The sequence below is a fragment of the Excalfactoria chinensis genome, chromosome 11 (genome assembly GCF_039878825.1).
Source record: "Excalfactoria chinensis isolate bCotChi1 chromosome 11, bCotChi1.hap2, whole genome shotgun sequence".
Taxonomy (NCBI): domain Eukaryota; kingdom Metazoa; phylum Chordata; class Aves; order Galliformes; family Phasianidae; genus Excalfactoria; species Excalfactoria chinensis.
Window position 1 is genome coordinate 18088720 of NC_092835.1, and position 15860 is coordinate 18104579.

Consider the following 15860-nt stretch of genomic DNA (forward strand, 5'->3'; position numbering starts at 1 on the left):
GTTTCCTTTCAGAAGGGCATGGAGAGAGAATGTGAGACGGCTCCTCTGAATCTTGCCCTTTGCAGGTGTAGCTGTTCATAGCTTGTTTCTCTGAGATGATTTGTTTTGTCTGCTGCTGTCTGGACTAAGCCAGGCCAGGCAGTGCCTTGGTACAGATGCATTAGGGCAGCTGGTGAGGAGCCCTGCCCTGAGGCCTCCTTAGCATGAAGAGCTGAGGAGTAGTAGGTTACTAATGGCAAGTTTGAAGTGCCAGGGTGGAGTGAGGATAGAGCCTGGAGGTGGGAACACACACACCTTTGTCTGCTGGGCTTTGAGCATTCCAGTGTTTTCCAGAGTATTTCACTTATTTGTGGTTAATAAAGCTGATCTTGGAGCCCTTCCGCCTGGAGGTGAAACTGACCTTCCTTCTCATGCCCAGAGGCCTGCAGGCAGTTGTTTGTTTCCTGGGAGTGCTGCAAGCAGTGCCACTGGATATCACCACAACTATCTGCTCCCAAAAGCAGATTCCATCAAGACCACCAAATTTTCTGTCGCCATGAACTGTCATGCTTCTAATTCTTAATAGATCATTTTGCTGAAATAGCTGTCAGGTCGTGCGTGAGAACTGATTTGTGCATTAAGGTCATTCACATTCCCATCAGAACTCTGAAACAGAACCTTTTGTGGGGCTCAATAACTCAGCCAGAGGTGATCCATCCTCTTAGAGCTGGCTGGGCACTCTGCTGGCAGTGGAAACCAGGGGTGCTGGAGCCTGGCATTTGGGGTTGTGAAGGAGTAAATGTTCTGAGCTAGCTCAGATACAATTATTCATGTCAACTTTTGTCCCACAGACTCCTCAGCTGTTTTCCCTCCTCTAGTGTGTTTGCACTGACACAAAGGCACTCTTGGCCGATCGAATACAGTTTGGCACAACACATGCAGCCAGGTGAATATGTTGCCGCCTGTTGTCTCACTCCAATTTATAGGAGGGAGGCAAGGTTCTTTGATAGATTATACCCAGCGCCAGATTAAGAAACAACGGTTCAAATGTTGGTCCAACCACTTTATTACAAATCTTAATTGGGGGGAAGGGGAGGACAGACAGTTTAGGGTGATGGGGAAGGGAAGGTAGGTGATAGAAAAGATAGAAAGAGGCAGGAATTGCATAAAGCGGAGATAGTCACCACCAGGATCCAGCAGCGTGGCCGGCCTTGGGCAGCAAGCAGGAAGCAGGATTCAGGTAGCAGGTCCAGGAGAGTCCACCTGTGTCCCTCAGACAAAGGATTTCTCAACCCTTGCCCAGAACTTGTCTGTGTCCTTCAACAATTTTTGAGTCAAAGGTATAACAGAATATAATCTTACACCTGTGCTGTGGGGTATTTCATGATATGCACCAGCTTTGGTTTGTGCTTTTCATGCAAGGTATGGTCCAGGATGTTCCAAAGGTAAGATAAGGTTGAAGCAAAATAAGAGGCAAATGAAAATGAAGCTTTCTGAAGATACAGCACTTGAGCATAAAATAGCATCAAGAGCTGAGGAAGTAGGGGGCCAGACTTGCATGCTTTTAATGCAACCTTTTCCATCCCCTAATTCATTCCCCTGTAAATGCTATTAGTTTGGTCATTTTAAAGTATGTGTATGGCAGCTTTAGAAGCAGGTTTTAAGTATGTTAACATTTCAGACCTACATCACAGATTCCTGCTAATACTTAACTTAATTCTAATACTAATACCCATCGGGGAGTGTTTATTTTCAATGCCAGACTCACACACACACACACACACACCAAAAAACCAACCCCATGACCACAACTACGCATTCCCATCGAATAAATAATCAAAGCAGCCTGAATCACTTTGTTCCCTCTTCATGTCAGCTGATTTGGGTGAGCTGCAGGGGAGCCTTGGGATGGATAATGCTGGTGGGGAGCTACTTCAGCCCTTGGAGGGACTGGAATGTACTTGTGCTTTGGGGTTTAGTTTTCCCTCTTATTCCTCAGTTAAGTTTTCTGTAAGCCTGAAAAAGTCACGGGAGACTGAATTTGGAAGTTTACTGGTTTTAACCAATTTCAGTGGAGATAGCGGCATCCTTAGGGAGATGCACGGAGCTGATTTTTAGGGCTGCCGAGACCTGCGGCTGCAGCTGGAAGACACAGCCTGGAGGTGCAGCAGATCTTCAGAAGGACATTCTTTACCTCCCTGAGCCTGCAGGTCTCTGAGAGCTCTCTGGGCAGAGTTCTTGGTTCCCGCATTTAGCATTTAGCTCTGAGATGTTTGATTATTTTTTTGCTGGACTTTGCTTCCGAGAACCCGCTGCAAGAAGATGAATAATTAAGCTGCAGACAGGAAGCTTGGTATTTTAATGCTTCATTGCTTCAGAGCTGTCTTTGGCTTTCTTTTTTATGGCGTGTAAGCCAGCAGTGGCCTGACCTAATGACTGATCTTGGCATTCCCTACCAGTTTATGCCTTTAGAGATGTGTTCAGAGGTGCTGAATGTGAGGTTCAAGCCAGCTCTGCTCCTTACAGTGACCAAATCTGGCTGCTTATGTACTGTAGGAAAAAAATAATGACTGTGTACGGTCTGGGTTTCAATAAAACCTACTGTGCTCTGTTAGCTTCGGATATTCGTCTGCCCCGAGGGAGTCTGCCTGCTTTGATTGCTACTGGTGGTGCCCACAGAGGACTTTTTTTTATGTTTTCTTTTCTCGTGTTGGGTTATGGTAATGAATGGAACTGCCAAGCAAGGCTTTACGTGAAGCCCCGCCTGGTGCAATGAATTAGCCACTTCATAAACTTGCCCTGAGTTTCCTTCTGAAATTGACCATTCTGGGTTTCTGGGAGGTGTCTGGAGGCTTTGCAGAACTCGGGCTGATGAGATCTGTCTTTATTCTGCACATTTTGCTGTGCTTAGAGGAGTAAAGCGGAATGATCGCTGCCTGCTTTTCATGTACTTAATGCAGGAGTTAATGGACTCCTTTGTGCACTCCTTGCAGGCCAAAAGGTTTGAATGGAAAGGCAGGCTCTTCCCAGGAAATGCAGAGTTGGTTCTATTGCTGCAGCTGAAATTAGGTACTGAAGTTTGTGTCTGAGCAGCATTTCATACTCCCTCCATGGTCACTGCTGCCAAAAAATTGGGTCAAGTGTAAGATTTTAAACGTGTTTCCCCTTGAGCATGTCTAGTCTATTTTTAGCACTGTGGTTGCTATAAGTATCCCAGTTTTCCCTTTCCTTCCTGATGCAGAGCGCTCTGCAATGTGCTTTTTATGCATCTTGCAATCTCTGCCTACAAGGAAGATAACTGATCTTTCCCTGTAAGATAATCTTCTGCATGCTGTGCATTTCCCTAACAAGCTCCACCAGAGTGTTTAGAGCTGAGGATCCACACCTAGCAGCTCTTTTCAAAAGGAGGTCAGCAGAGGATCCTTCCTATTCATTCTCATACACACCTAGGATTTTAGGGCTTTCTGAAAGAGAAACCCTCTACTCAGAGGCTTTTTGCCTGCAGTGACAGTAAGCAGAGTTTAATAAACTGCAGTGGCTACAGCTCTGCCCTCTGGTATTTCCTCAGTGCATTACTTATGCTGGCATTTGGGGTCTGTAAATTTCCAGCTCCACTGCAGAAGCAAATGGAAACTTTTAAAAGCGGGTTAAACGGGCCTTACAGCAAAGACTGGCAAATAGAAGCAGATGTACCTTTCATCAGTAACATCAGATTTATGTTCATTGGACAGAGGCATGAGCTGTTCCACAGATGGAGGCAATGCAGTGAGCAGCCTGCCCTAGGTCTGTTTCTGTCAGCCACCAGGTGTGTGCCAGCACAGGTGGCTCACAGAACTGCAGGATGGGAAGGATTGGAAGAGACCTTGGATGTCATGGAGTTCCAGCTTTCTTGTCCTGGGCAGGGCTGCCAGCCACTGAAGTGCTGTGTTGAATTGCTGCATTGACCACAGAATCAGAGAATCACCAAGGTTGGAAAAGACCTACAGGATCACCCAGCCCAACCATCCACCCATCACCAATAGTTCTCACCATGCCCCTCAACACAATGTCCAAATGTTCCTTGAACACCTCCAGGGTCCGTGACTCCACCACCTCCCTGGGCAGCCCATTCCACTTCCTGACCACTCTTTCAGAGCAGTAGTATTTCCTAACGTCCAGCCTAAATCTCCCCTGGCACAGCTTGAAGCCATTCCCTCTAGTCCTGTCACCAGTTACACCAGAGAAGAGGCTGACCCCCAGCTCACTACAACCTCCCTTCAGGTAGTTATGGAGAGCAATAAAGTCTCCCCTGAGCCTCCTCTTCTCCAGGCTGAACATTCCCAGCTCCTTCAGCCGCTCCTCATAAGCCCTGTGCTCCAGACCCCTCACCAGCTTTGTTGCCCTCATTTGAACACACTCCAGGACCTCCATGTCTTTCTTGCAGTGAGGGGCCCAAAACTGGACACAGAACTCGAGGTGCGGGCTCACCAGAGCTGAGTACAGGGGACAGTCAGCCCCGTGTTCCTGCTGGCATCACTGTTTCTGATGTAAGCCAGGATGCCGTTGGCCTTCTTGGCCGCCTGGGCACACTGTCGGCTCATGTTCAGCTGAGCATCAATCAGTACCCCCAGGTCCATTTCCTCCACACATTCCTCCAGCCACTACTTGTTGTAGCCAAAGTGCAGGACCGGCATTTGGTCTTGTTGAACCTCATCCCATTGGCTCCAGCCCAGCTCTCCAGCCTGTCCAGATCCCTCTGTAGGGCCTCGCTACGCACAGGCAGATCCACACTTCCAGCCAACTTGGTGGCATCTGCAAACTTAATGCCCTCATCCAGGTCATCAATAAATCTGGGACAAAATATGCTCGTCGGTGCTGTACTGTGGGCATGCTGTAGATCTGAAGGCATTACAGAGGGAGGAAACCAACATTAATGCATCTCCGAGCACAAAAGGAAGGTCTTAATAAGGACTGATGAACCTCACTGGCTGCTTTGTAGTCACGAGGTGAGCTGTGTTTATTTTTCTACTGTTACCATTAAATGAAATCCAACATAAAAAAGGACTTACCAAGTTGTCCAAAACAATGAATACTGCATTTTCACGTTGCTGTCTTCATGAAAAAGACACATGGTGTTGGTTGTGTGCGTGTGCATATGCACTCAATAGACTCACTCTGACAACTGGAGGCATGCCTGCATGCTGGTCCTTTAATCATGCTATAAGGAATTGCCCAGGCTGTAAACTAACCACAGGTAACACGTTTCTCTACAAACTTGTAATTCCATACATATCGCACATGGTAGCAGATGGGTACAGCTGGCATTCACCCACCAGTGAAGCTCTGGCTTATTCCCGCATGTTGCTTCTTATGCAGCTCATGCGAGAGTTCTGTTTTTCAGGACCTCCTCCTGAAAAAAAATACCCTAATTCTGCATATGGCCCTTTGATACCTACATAGACAACCCTTCCCTGGAAATACATCATTGTAAGGCTGGAACTCTGAAGATGAAGGTAACATGTAAGACACTGCAAATATCGATGGGCATGATCAATATGTTTTCCTTCATAGTGTGCCCAGCTGATCCAAGGGCGAAGTCAGCTTACAGCTGGATGAGAGGAAGGATGTGCCCAGGTCTGACTGTATCTGCACTGCTGGCTCTGATGAAAAGAAAGCTGCTTCCTGGGGCTGCATGACTGATGGGCTCTGGGGCTGCGTGGCTGTGCTCTCCTTGGTGGGGAATGGCACCTGGAGTTCTTGGAGGGATGGGGTTGGGGTTGTTGAGGGAGAAGGAAATTAGGAAAGGATTAGCAAATACGGCTTCAGAGGGGAACCCAGATTTTTAACCTCGGTTCTGAGGAATATACTGTTTGATATCCAAGAAAGGCATGTTCTTTTATGATAGCCTGGTACTAGAAAAACAAATTGCTTTGAACTATTGACTGTTCTTTGAAAGACTAGTGTTCTTGTCTGATATTTAACATACTTATGAAGTTATAGATTAACTGAAACATGGATAGTCCTTTACCAACAGAAAGGATACTGGTGGGGGTTTTCTCCCCCCAAATTTAGAAAGGCTTTTATTCTGAAGCCCTTTTGTCTGAAGGCTGCTTTGTCCCTTCACATGACACCCATATCAATGCTGAAAGTCTCAGCTGCTCTTTGCAGTTGACAGTATGCCAGGGAGAGCACTGAGGTCCAGAGAGACCAGCCCAGTCCATTGACAAGATTTCCTTTGGTTTGAAGAAGCTCTCAGAAGTTATTCAAACAGCAGCTCTGTGTGATTTCACCCTCCAGCTGCAAGCCTTCTGAAGATCTGCATTAGACAGTGAGAGAGAGGTTGGGTGCTGCTGGAAAGCTTTGGGTTTTCACGGAGTGCCAGTCAGCACAGTGTAGAGAGTTTGATCTCCCTAAAGTGCCAAAAGATGGTCCTCAGAGTCCTGAGCATGAATTAGTACTCATGTTGCTATGAAGAATGCTTCATAAATCTATCCCTTCCCAGTCATTTGCCCACCTGCCTTCTGCTCAACTGGCCTTGTCACCCCAAGCTTTCTTCTAGTCCATGCCGTCTGCATCATAGGGGACTCCAACTCAATAGCTGTTCTTTTCTGGGGCTTATAGAAAAGCCAATTAGGCAGTGGTGATTTCATCTGAGCACCTGCTGAGGACAGCTGATTTCCTTAACTCTAGTTAACATTGCAGTTTTTTTGTTTCCCATCGAGTCCGAGTAATTCCAGCCCTAATCAAGGTAACAAGCTGGCAATGATCACTGTGCTCCTTGGCTTCACCTCTTTCCCTAATCCTCCTTCCATTTTGCACATACCTAACAATGTTGAAAAATCTCCACAGATTGTGTTACGTGATATCTGTGCACACTGACCTGCTAAGCACTACTGTAATCCTAATAAATAATAATAAATTAAACATATTGTTACAATTGTAACACATTAATGGAGAAGAATCTACATGGTATGTGTGAGCAAATGTGGAGTTCTGGCAAATTCCTGCCATGGTTTTCTTGTCTTGCAAATGGGCTGTGCTGATACTCCTAAAATCTCTTCATTTGGTTGCAAATCTTCTACATTCCCTTTCTCAGCTGGTTTGCCATATTTCTGCTGCCCATCTGCCTGTGTTAACTGAGGGGTGACACCTGCATTGCAATTTGTGCTTTCCTTTTCCACTGGAAAGGCTTCTTCACTTGCCTCTTCTGAGTACAGGAAAGCCTTGGGCTATGGAGCAGGTTCCACATGAGCCAGATCTCAGCAACTCTCAGACTGTGAACTACCATCAGGTCCTTGTAAAAACAGGGGTCAAATGTCTGTAGGTGTGGGGCTGCAGAAGGCTTGACAATACCAAAGGTCTTGAATCCTTCATGCAAAATGGGTTTGAGGCTGATTCTCTGTAAGCACATGCCCAAAAAAACATCATCGATGGGGAAGAGTTCTACCTCTCCACAAGCCTTGGACAGCTTCCTCATAGTGGAGCTGGACAGCAAGAAACCTCCTCCTCCTGCGTAGGCTGGGTAGATGCTGAGGCCATACATGGTCTCTGGGATATAGTATTTACTCTTCCGGATGCGGATGGGACGGGCATTGTAGATGATGTCTCCAACAAAGAGGTCCTCGGTGGGGTCATGTCTCTCGAGGAAGTCAACAATGTTCTCGATGTTGACAAAAACATCAGCATCGCCTTTAAAAATGAATTTCACATTGTGGCAGAATTCAGCAGCCCAGTTCAGAAAGTGGATCTCCTTCAGAGTCAGGTTGAAGAAAGTGTCCATGAAATCCCAGAGTAAAATGTCTCGGTATGCCTGACTCTCCTGGTTCATCAGGGTCTCCCACGTTGCCAATGATGTCGTATTCTTTGGTGTCCCCAGGAGGAACACTCTCTGAATCTGCTCCCCATTCACCAAACCTTCCCTGCCCCAGGTTTTCCGGACAATCTCCCGTCTGTCAAAGTCTTCAACTACTGATTTGATGGCAATGAGCAGAAAGGGACCTCCAGGTATTCTCCTGCATTTCTTGGGCTGGTTAATGAGGAGGTTGAAGTTCCTGTTGTCCTTGTTGAGGAGGTAATGCTTGAAATTGAAGGCAGAATCAGTTGACGGGGCTGGAGTTGCAGTTTGGACCCTGCCGTTAGACACTTCTGTTTGTCTAGTGATAGGAATTACTCGGGGTCTGGGTACCGTTGCCTCAGTCAGTGTGGGTCTCCCAGGTGCTCTGGGGTCAGAGAGTGTTCTCTGTGTTACTGAAGGCTTCTTCTGCGTCAGCTCCTTGTCCCCTTTGGGGGCTAAGTACTCGAACTGGGTGTAGAGCACAGAGCAAAGTGCTACCACCAGAAAAAGGGTACAGATCGCATCCCCCTTGAGATGAACTCTCATTGTCCCTGCGGTCTTCCTGGGGCTGCTAAAAGCTGTGGCTGAGCTGTCTGGCACACTCATCCATCTGTAAAGAAATGTGTGGCACATCAGCAATGAGGACTTAGAAAAACAGCCTGCAAGTTAATTTTACTTATGCAAACGCCAGGACACATTAAGGAACTCGCTGAAAGACTCACCGGTTACAAACCTAACACAGGTCTTGGTGCTGTGGCTCTGTGACTTGGGTAGGTGTTCAGACACTGAGAAGTCATCCAACACCCTGAAATACAGCACAAAACCAGCCCTTCCTCCCCCCTCCCTCTCTGCTGAGTGCTTTATACCATTTCAGAGACTTCTCTACTTAGGGAGGAAGGTGGAGAATAATGGACAACACCATGAAGTCTTTAATTTCTTCTGCTGTGGTCCCTTGACTGATGGGCAGATGTTCTGTGGTGGCGTGTCTGGTTGGGCCATTGCTGGAGTTCCTCCCTGAATGCAAAGTGAGCTCTCCTGAACCAGCTACAACTTGTGCCTTCAGAATAAATGCACTAGGCACGCTCTTGAATGCACATGAGGCCTTTTTACTGCCAGTAATCTTTATAAAATATTAAACTATTCTGAATATCTTCTGTTACTAAGGGTGGAAGGGCCATGTTGCCTCTGCCAACTTGCTCCTAACCGGTAAGTGAGAAGCCTGCAAATAAATCCCAGTGCAAAGCACCTCAGCAGACACTGGCATTAGGAATGCTTCGTTTGCACATGAGAGGTGAAGCTGCCCCGTGCTATACAAGATTTGATTCCCCACTTACACTCTTCCCAGAGATCTTCTGTCTCATTCAATCAATCCTTCAGCTGCAAGGAAAAAAAGGGAGTTAGAAGAAGGCAGAAAGCAGGAGGCAATTCTGTCCCAGGGAAAGAGCTCTTGGTAGCCTCACACATATGTGACTTACTTATCTTGCCTGTGCTGTGTTAGCAAAAGATACCTTTGAAGGTATTACAGTTTTTTGTTATCATCTTTGAACCAGCTGAAGTTCAGCTGGCTGCGTGTTTGCGGGAGCACCTCTTCTTGGCCAGATTCTGGCCTCAGTCAGGATCCCCTTTAGCTCAGTGACATCCTTTTTCAGCAAGTCCTTTCTCCCTGTCATGGGTTGTGTCACATGCTGATGGTTTGCTAGCTGTGAGTTTTGGGTTGGCCATAAGATAACCTTTTTGAAGCTCAAAATGAGATAGACAAGCCTATAATTATGAAGCATGAAACCAGTGGCACAGCACTACTCCCAGGGATCTAGTCAATGTAAAAAAGGCAAGTTGATTTCTTGGCTACTTCCATTAGCTGTTAGATGCAGGTTTCTTGGACCTCTTCATTTGAGCATTTTTTCATTGCTGCTTAACCCCATTTTCAGGTTACTCTTGAAGTGAAGAGCAGTTTGTCATCCTATGGCACCAGTTACCTTTTCCCCAAGTGCAGCTCTGATGTACTCACTGAACTCTGCATTGCTCCCGCTCTTCTCCCAGCGTTACTTTCAGAAGTGGCTTGCTTATGCTCCACTAAGGCTCTTTGTGTCCCATGTAGATTTAAAATCATTTTCTCCCAGCTCTCCCAAACTAGCATGAATTGTGCTCAGCAGGGTGTGCCATCACGGCACTCCAGACTGAGCAGGAGATGCGCAGCTCCAGGCAGGATGGATCCTGACCAGTTGGGTTTCTCCACTCACCTCTTTCCTTACCTTGACAGCAATTTTTTCTCTCTTTCTATACAAAAGTTTGATCTTATTTCAGCTGTCAGGCTCCAGATGGCAATTAGGGAGCTGGATAAAAGCCCTGGCTCTTTCCCGTGTTTAATTTTATCAGCTACAGTTTGGAATGAAATAATTGGACTCATGATTTCCATGACTTACAGATTTATCCTGCCAGCATCTCTGAATCTGGCAAAAGGGGCCCAAAAAAGAAGCCAATAAAAACCCTGAATTGTTTTAAGCCTGGGCTGATAGCCCAGATTTTCTTCTGTGTTTTCATTTATTGAAAGAAAAGAATCGGAAATAGCAATTTTTGTGCTGAACTGAAGCAGTTCGATGCTGAACATAGACATACAGTCTTCAAGAAGAGCCACCAGCCGTCAAAGCAATCCCTTGATTGAGTTAGGTGGGTTTCCCGGTCAGTGATAGTTATTTATTTCCTTCTTTTGAGAGAAATGCCCTCAGTCATTACACAGGTGTCAGCTCTGTCCGGTCTCTAAATTCAGAGCAGCTGATGTCTGTGGCAGAGACTGTCATGTCCCAGAGCCAAAAGGGTTATTCATCCTCCTTGGCACTGGGAGCAAAAATAAACAATAATAACAATTACAGGGCTTTCAAACTGAGCAGGAGATGTGTGATACCAAACAATAGAGAGTGTCCTGATGCTGCAGCCTGGGTGAGCAGAGGGCAGACCAGGAGGGTCCTGGCAGGGGTGGGGCTGGAGATGTGGGGATTCAGGTCAGTAGGGCTGGGGGTGTGCAGCTGGTGGGGCAGTGGGGAGAGATGGAGGAACCAGCTCCTGCTTTTTGTATATTTGAAAGATTCTGACAGGTAGCCAAGGGAGGCTGCAAGAGAAAAAAAAAAAAAAGAAAAAAAAAAAGAAAAAAAAAAAAGATTTAAAAAAATAAAACCTGCTCGCCCTTCATTTTTGCATGAATGATGTGAAGCCTTGGGCTCATCCTGGAAATGTTCTTCTCTTGCAGCAGCTGCCACATCTCCGTTACTTGGCACTTCTGCTCACATGTGAGGAAAAGCCTTTGGATACTGTTCCTGGATCTCAGGCCCAGTGGTGTGGTGATTCTGGAACACTGCTTTGTGCTGGGAGAGCAGTGACTCAGCCTGCTCAGCCTCGAGAAAAGCAGCTGTGATATCAAAGCAAACTGCAGATGTGCTACGTGGAGAAGGAGGGTCCAGAACACTAAAGCACAAAGGTGGTCAACCCCAGAGCACCCTGCCCAGAAAGTGTTTCCACCCAGGTCTTCTTCCTTTCTGCTGGCAGGTCTGGGTTGTGCAAGAGAGAGGCTGGGCTGCTGGTGGAGATGTCCTACCTGCTTCCCTGTACAAGCATTGTGGGCTGTCTGAGTTTCTGCAGTCCTCAGAGGAACCTGGAAAATCTGGGGGTGTTTTGAGGCAGCACTTGAAGCTGTTTGTTTTTGTTTTGTGTTGCTTGAACCTGTTTGATGGGAACAGCACCCAGTGCTGGGCTCCCATCTGCAGCAGGCATTGTCCTGGTCCCAGCTCTTTACCAGCAGGTTTTGTTATGTGTAACTGAAGACCAGAGAACATCCTCACACAGCAGCAATTCAGTTCAAGGAACCTGACAGCAACTGCATGATGTCCATCGTGAGCAAACCCACAGCCGGGACTGATGTGGGCCTCCAGCAGGAGGAGAGCTGTAAGACCCTCTGTGCTCTTCTGCTCCATCTCCTCTGTCAGCTCTGCCTGATGTGGCAGTGGAACCATTCCTGTTCCACATCTGCCCGTGTTAAAGCCACACAACACCACTCACCCCTCGCCTATGGTGGCACTGCTCTCAGCCCAGTGCTGCTGTTCCGATGTGGAATCTCAGCCCCCGGAGAACCTCGCAACAGAACCTGTGGGAAGAGGCAGAGCTTCTTGGTTCCTCAATTCTGCCTCATCTGCCAAAGTCACACCGGTCAGCTCTTGTGCTGGTAAACCACGTGTCCTTGTGACCACGTCCTGTGTACATCATCTCTTGCAAGTGCTGAAGTCCTCTGGGACCCCTAAAAGAAATCTGCTCCCCAGTGCTTGACATTTCTCCAGTTTCCGGGCTGCCTTCACCAGCAGCTCATTTGACACAGCACGTTATTAGATTTTCTATTCTTTCAGCCCCTCCCCCCGCACTGCCCTCCCCTTGGCCCAGCTCTGGGAGCAGGAGGCTCTCACTCCACGCTGGGCAGAGGAACAGAGCTCCCATTCACAGCGCTGCTCCCAGGTGATGCTGCCTTTCCTGCAGTCCTTCCCCTCCTGCTCACAGCCACGCTGGCCTCTGGCAGCCCATGGGGATGCTGGGAGCATCCCAGGCTCCTTCCTGTTGCTTTGAAACACAGCAGATTGGTCTCACTGCAAGTCTCATGCATGACTGCATTTTGCATCCCATGGGTATCTGGCTCTGTTGGGTGCTGCAGGAAAACATCAGCACCCAGTGCATGAAAGCGTGCACAAAACCACACGTTTAGTGATTTGGGCTGGTTTTACAGCCTTTAAAAGGGAAAATAACAGTTCTGTGTGTTTGACCAGGAGAAGAAGCTCTCTTTCTTTGCTGTTCAGCTGTCATGTAACAAGCTCTAGTTCTGGCATGACTTCTTTTTTGTTCTTGTTTCCTTGATTTGGTTTGGTGCAAAAAAGAAAAAAAAAAAAAAAAAGAGAAAAAAGGAAAAAAAGTAATCACAGCGGATGCTGTGTGTGTGTTGTGTGTGTGTGTGTGTGTGTTGTGTGTGCGTGGTGTGTGTGTTGTGCATGTGTGTGTGTTGTGTGTGTGTTGTGCATGTGTGTGTGTGTGCATGCATGCACTACAGGATATCTGTGAAGAGGTCCCATTTGCAGCTCTAGAATTAACAGCGGTGCTGGGGGATCTGAGCCTCTTGCCCATAAGATGGGGCAGGCTGAAAGAAACAGACGCCCTTTGGCACATTGCTAAGCACAAAGCCCTACAAAAACAAGTAAGAAAAACAGTCACTATGCTGCCTAACCAGAAAAAAAGAGGCATTCTGAACTCCCTAAACAAAGTGAGAGCAGGCTGTAGGATTTAATTAGCTGGATGTCTCAGCAGAGCTTTCCCAGAGGTTGGGAGCTGGAGCCAAGTGAAGGCAGCATGGGGCCACCCAGTGCCAAAGGCTCTGCCCGTGAGCAGCCCCACTGCTATGGGGCAGGAGCCCCTATTTCTCTCCCAGGTTGCCTTAATGCTGCAATGTGGGGCTCCATCGGCTCCCAGCTGGCTCCTCCTGTTGTATGACAGCCTCCTGTAGCCTGGCCTGGCCTGGCCTGGTGTCAGGAGAGGGCAGTTACATGGTGTTGGTGTGGCTGTCCCGTCACACCTGGATATGACTATGAGAGGCAGCTCCACTAACAGGCTGACAGGACGACACAAGCATCCAAACATTCCTGCAAGCTGTGCTCAGCAACTTCCTGCCTCGCTCTTCTCTTTCTCTTCCAGTTTCCCACGTTCCACTCAGAGTGCGCAGCCATGAGAGCCCAGGGACAGATTCCTGTCCTCTCGCAGGAGAGAAGCAATTTTCCCATGCATTGTGCTGTGGCCATGGAGAAGACCCGGCAGCTGTTCTCTAAAGGAAGCCCCAAACTTTCTGCTGTGACAGCAACCAAGGACACACAAAGAGTGCCCTATGGAAAGCAAAGCGCAGCCCACACGGGGTGAGGGCTGCTCGTTTGGAGGCTGCAATGGCAAGTTTGGGGTTCTGCATGCAGACAAGTCTCAGGAGCCACGGTGCAGAGGGAAGAGCTGGCAGAGGGGAAGGCAGCAAAGAGGAAATGAGAGAACTCGCACTGCTGGTGGTGTGGCTCTGCCCCGATGGAACGCATGCAATGTCTACTTACATCCCATTTGATAGCGCGGATCCTGCATCCCCTCAGTACTGTCCCGGCAGTGGGCTGCCAGGCAGGCACATCTGGATGTAGTTAGTGGGAGACATTCTTCAGCCTTTCAGCAAAACCAAGGAAATCCTGGCCGAGCCAAGCGGGGCTCTCCCCCTGCACCCCCAGCCGCACTCACACTGCAGCCCCCCATGCTCCCCTCATGTCTGCGTGGTGCTGGGGGGGCTCAGCCCACTGCGGTCCCCCACGATGGGCACCGCCTGCCTGTGCTTGGTGGGGTGGAAGGAGCAGCTGCACCAGGGGAAGGAGCTGGCTGCAGACCCAACACCAGCACGTGACTGGCGGCCGTGCGCGCAGCTGTCCTGCAGCACAGAGCGCTGGGACAGGCAGGCTGGGGTCCCCTGGGTTCCACTCTTTTTCTGGCTAAAACAGCCAGAAAAAAAAAAAAAAAAAAAAAAAAAAAAAAAAAAAAAAAAAAAAAAAAAAAAAAAAAAAAAAAAAAAAAAAAAGGATTATTATTCTTCTTATTATTTTTAAATTGAATCATAGCTAATTTTTTTAATAGGATTTTTTCTTCCCTCCCAACAGTTTGGCTTTTGTTTTTGTTTTTGTTTTTTTAATCCCATTATGATTATTAACCTCTGCAAAGGCTGCAGAAACTGAGGTAGGGTTCAGGCCAAAAAGGAAACTCAGCCTGGGGTTTGTTCCTTTATTCTACCAGGGAAGTGATGGGAGGGGATGAAAAGCTGAGCAGAGGCTGAAGGTGGATCACGGAATTGTGGAATCATTAGGGGTGGGAGACCTCTAAGATCACTGAGTCCAGCCATCCACCTACCACCAGTATCACCCACTGCCCACATCCCTTAGTGCCACATCCCCATGGCTCTGGGACACCTCTTGGGATGGTGACTCCCCCCTCCCTGTGCAGCTGTGCCACTGCATCACTGCTCTTTCAGAGCAGAATTTTTTCCTAATAATCCAACCACACCAAACTTCCCTGAACACCAAACTAACATCCCCGCCTTCTGGCTGTTATTTTAAAAGTCTTAATTTGAATTACTTAGATGCAAAAAGGTTTTAACCGGAGCTGAGTCAGAATGGCTGTCAGCACTCACCCATCAGCAGCTTCTGTCTCTCGGTTTCTCTGTTTCTGCAGTGGATGCACTGACCCACTTGTCTTCCCAAAGCTGGAGAGTGCCCAGTGGGACCTCTGTAGTACGCCAGCTTTTTGTTAATGCCAAGCTCGTCATAAAACCACGGCCTTGACCTATTTGGTTGTTTTTAAAAATCCCTGTGTGGCTGAAGGTACGTCCCTCTTTCTCCTCTACAGCAGCAGCCCCAGGCTGCCTACCTTTCATCCCTCCCCTGAGTGACAGTCCCAGAGGTGAGGAACAGACAGGTGTTCTTTGCTCAGAGCTGTGTCACTCTGTGTAACAATATTGGGTCGATAGTTCGGTCATCGGTGCTGTGTATGCAGCGTCTTTCTGCCTGCCGCTGGGCAGAGCCTTGCCTATCATCACATCCCTGGGAGAGACAAGCTGTGCTGCTGGGAATACAGTATTGTGGTAAATGAAGAAGGGCCAATCTCAGGATTTAAAGTACTGTCTGAGGTTTCAGTGTGTCAGAGTGAAATACTGCTCTGCTCGAGTTCATGGCTAAAGGAATTTCCATGAGTGCAGCTGTCAGGTCAGTCCATGACTTCCTGTGCGAACCCACTGCAGAGGATGGGAAGTCCAAACCCAGCAGCTCCCCTGCAGTGGGCTGGTGCCCCTGAGAACACTCACCATGAGTGGGGCCCTGTGGGGCAGCAGTGGTGATGTGGGTTCAGGGCAGCCCCACAGATGTAGCACTACTGGAGGCAACACAGGGAGCACTGCCAAATGGCACTTTGGGGCAAACCCACCTGGACAGGCTCAAATGTGAGTTGCTGGAAACTGAAGAAGCCATGCTGGCTT

General features: G+C 48.1%; 1 protein-coding gene across 2 annotated transcripts; it reads right to left on the minus strand.

The window, feature by feature from the left end:
* Window positions 1–4953: 4953 nt before the first annotated feature.
* B3GNT9 (UDP-GlcNAc:betaGal beta-1,3-N-acetylglucosaminyltransferase 9) lies at window positions 4954–15147 on the minus strand. Of its 2 annotated transcripts, none has more exons than XM_072346509.1 (3): window positions 15021–15147; window positions 9127–9169; window positions 4954–8402 (listed from the first exon to the last, which is right to left on the minus strand). In XM_072346509.1, exon 3 carries the CDS (start codon window positions 8396–8398, stop codon window positions 7091–7093), a length of 1308 nt encoding a protein of 435 aa, XP_072202610.1. In that variant the 5' UTR covers window positions 8399–8402; window positions 9127–9169; window positions 15021–15147; the 3' UTR covers window positions 4954–7090. The 2 variants fall into 2 exon arrangements, with proteins under 2 accessions (XP_072202610.1, XP_072202609.1); XM_072346508.1 differs by lacking the exon at window positions 15021–15147 and adding an exon at window positions 13909–14341 and having other exon boundaries at window positions 6982–8402.
* Between the last annotated feature and the right edge of the window lie 713 nt (window positions 15148–15860).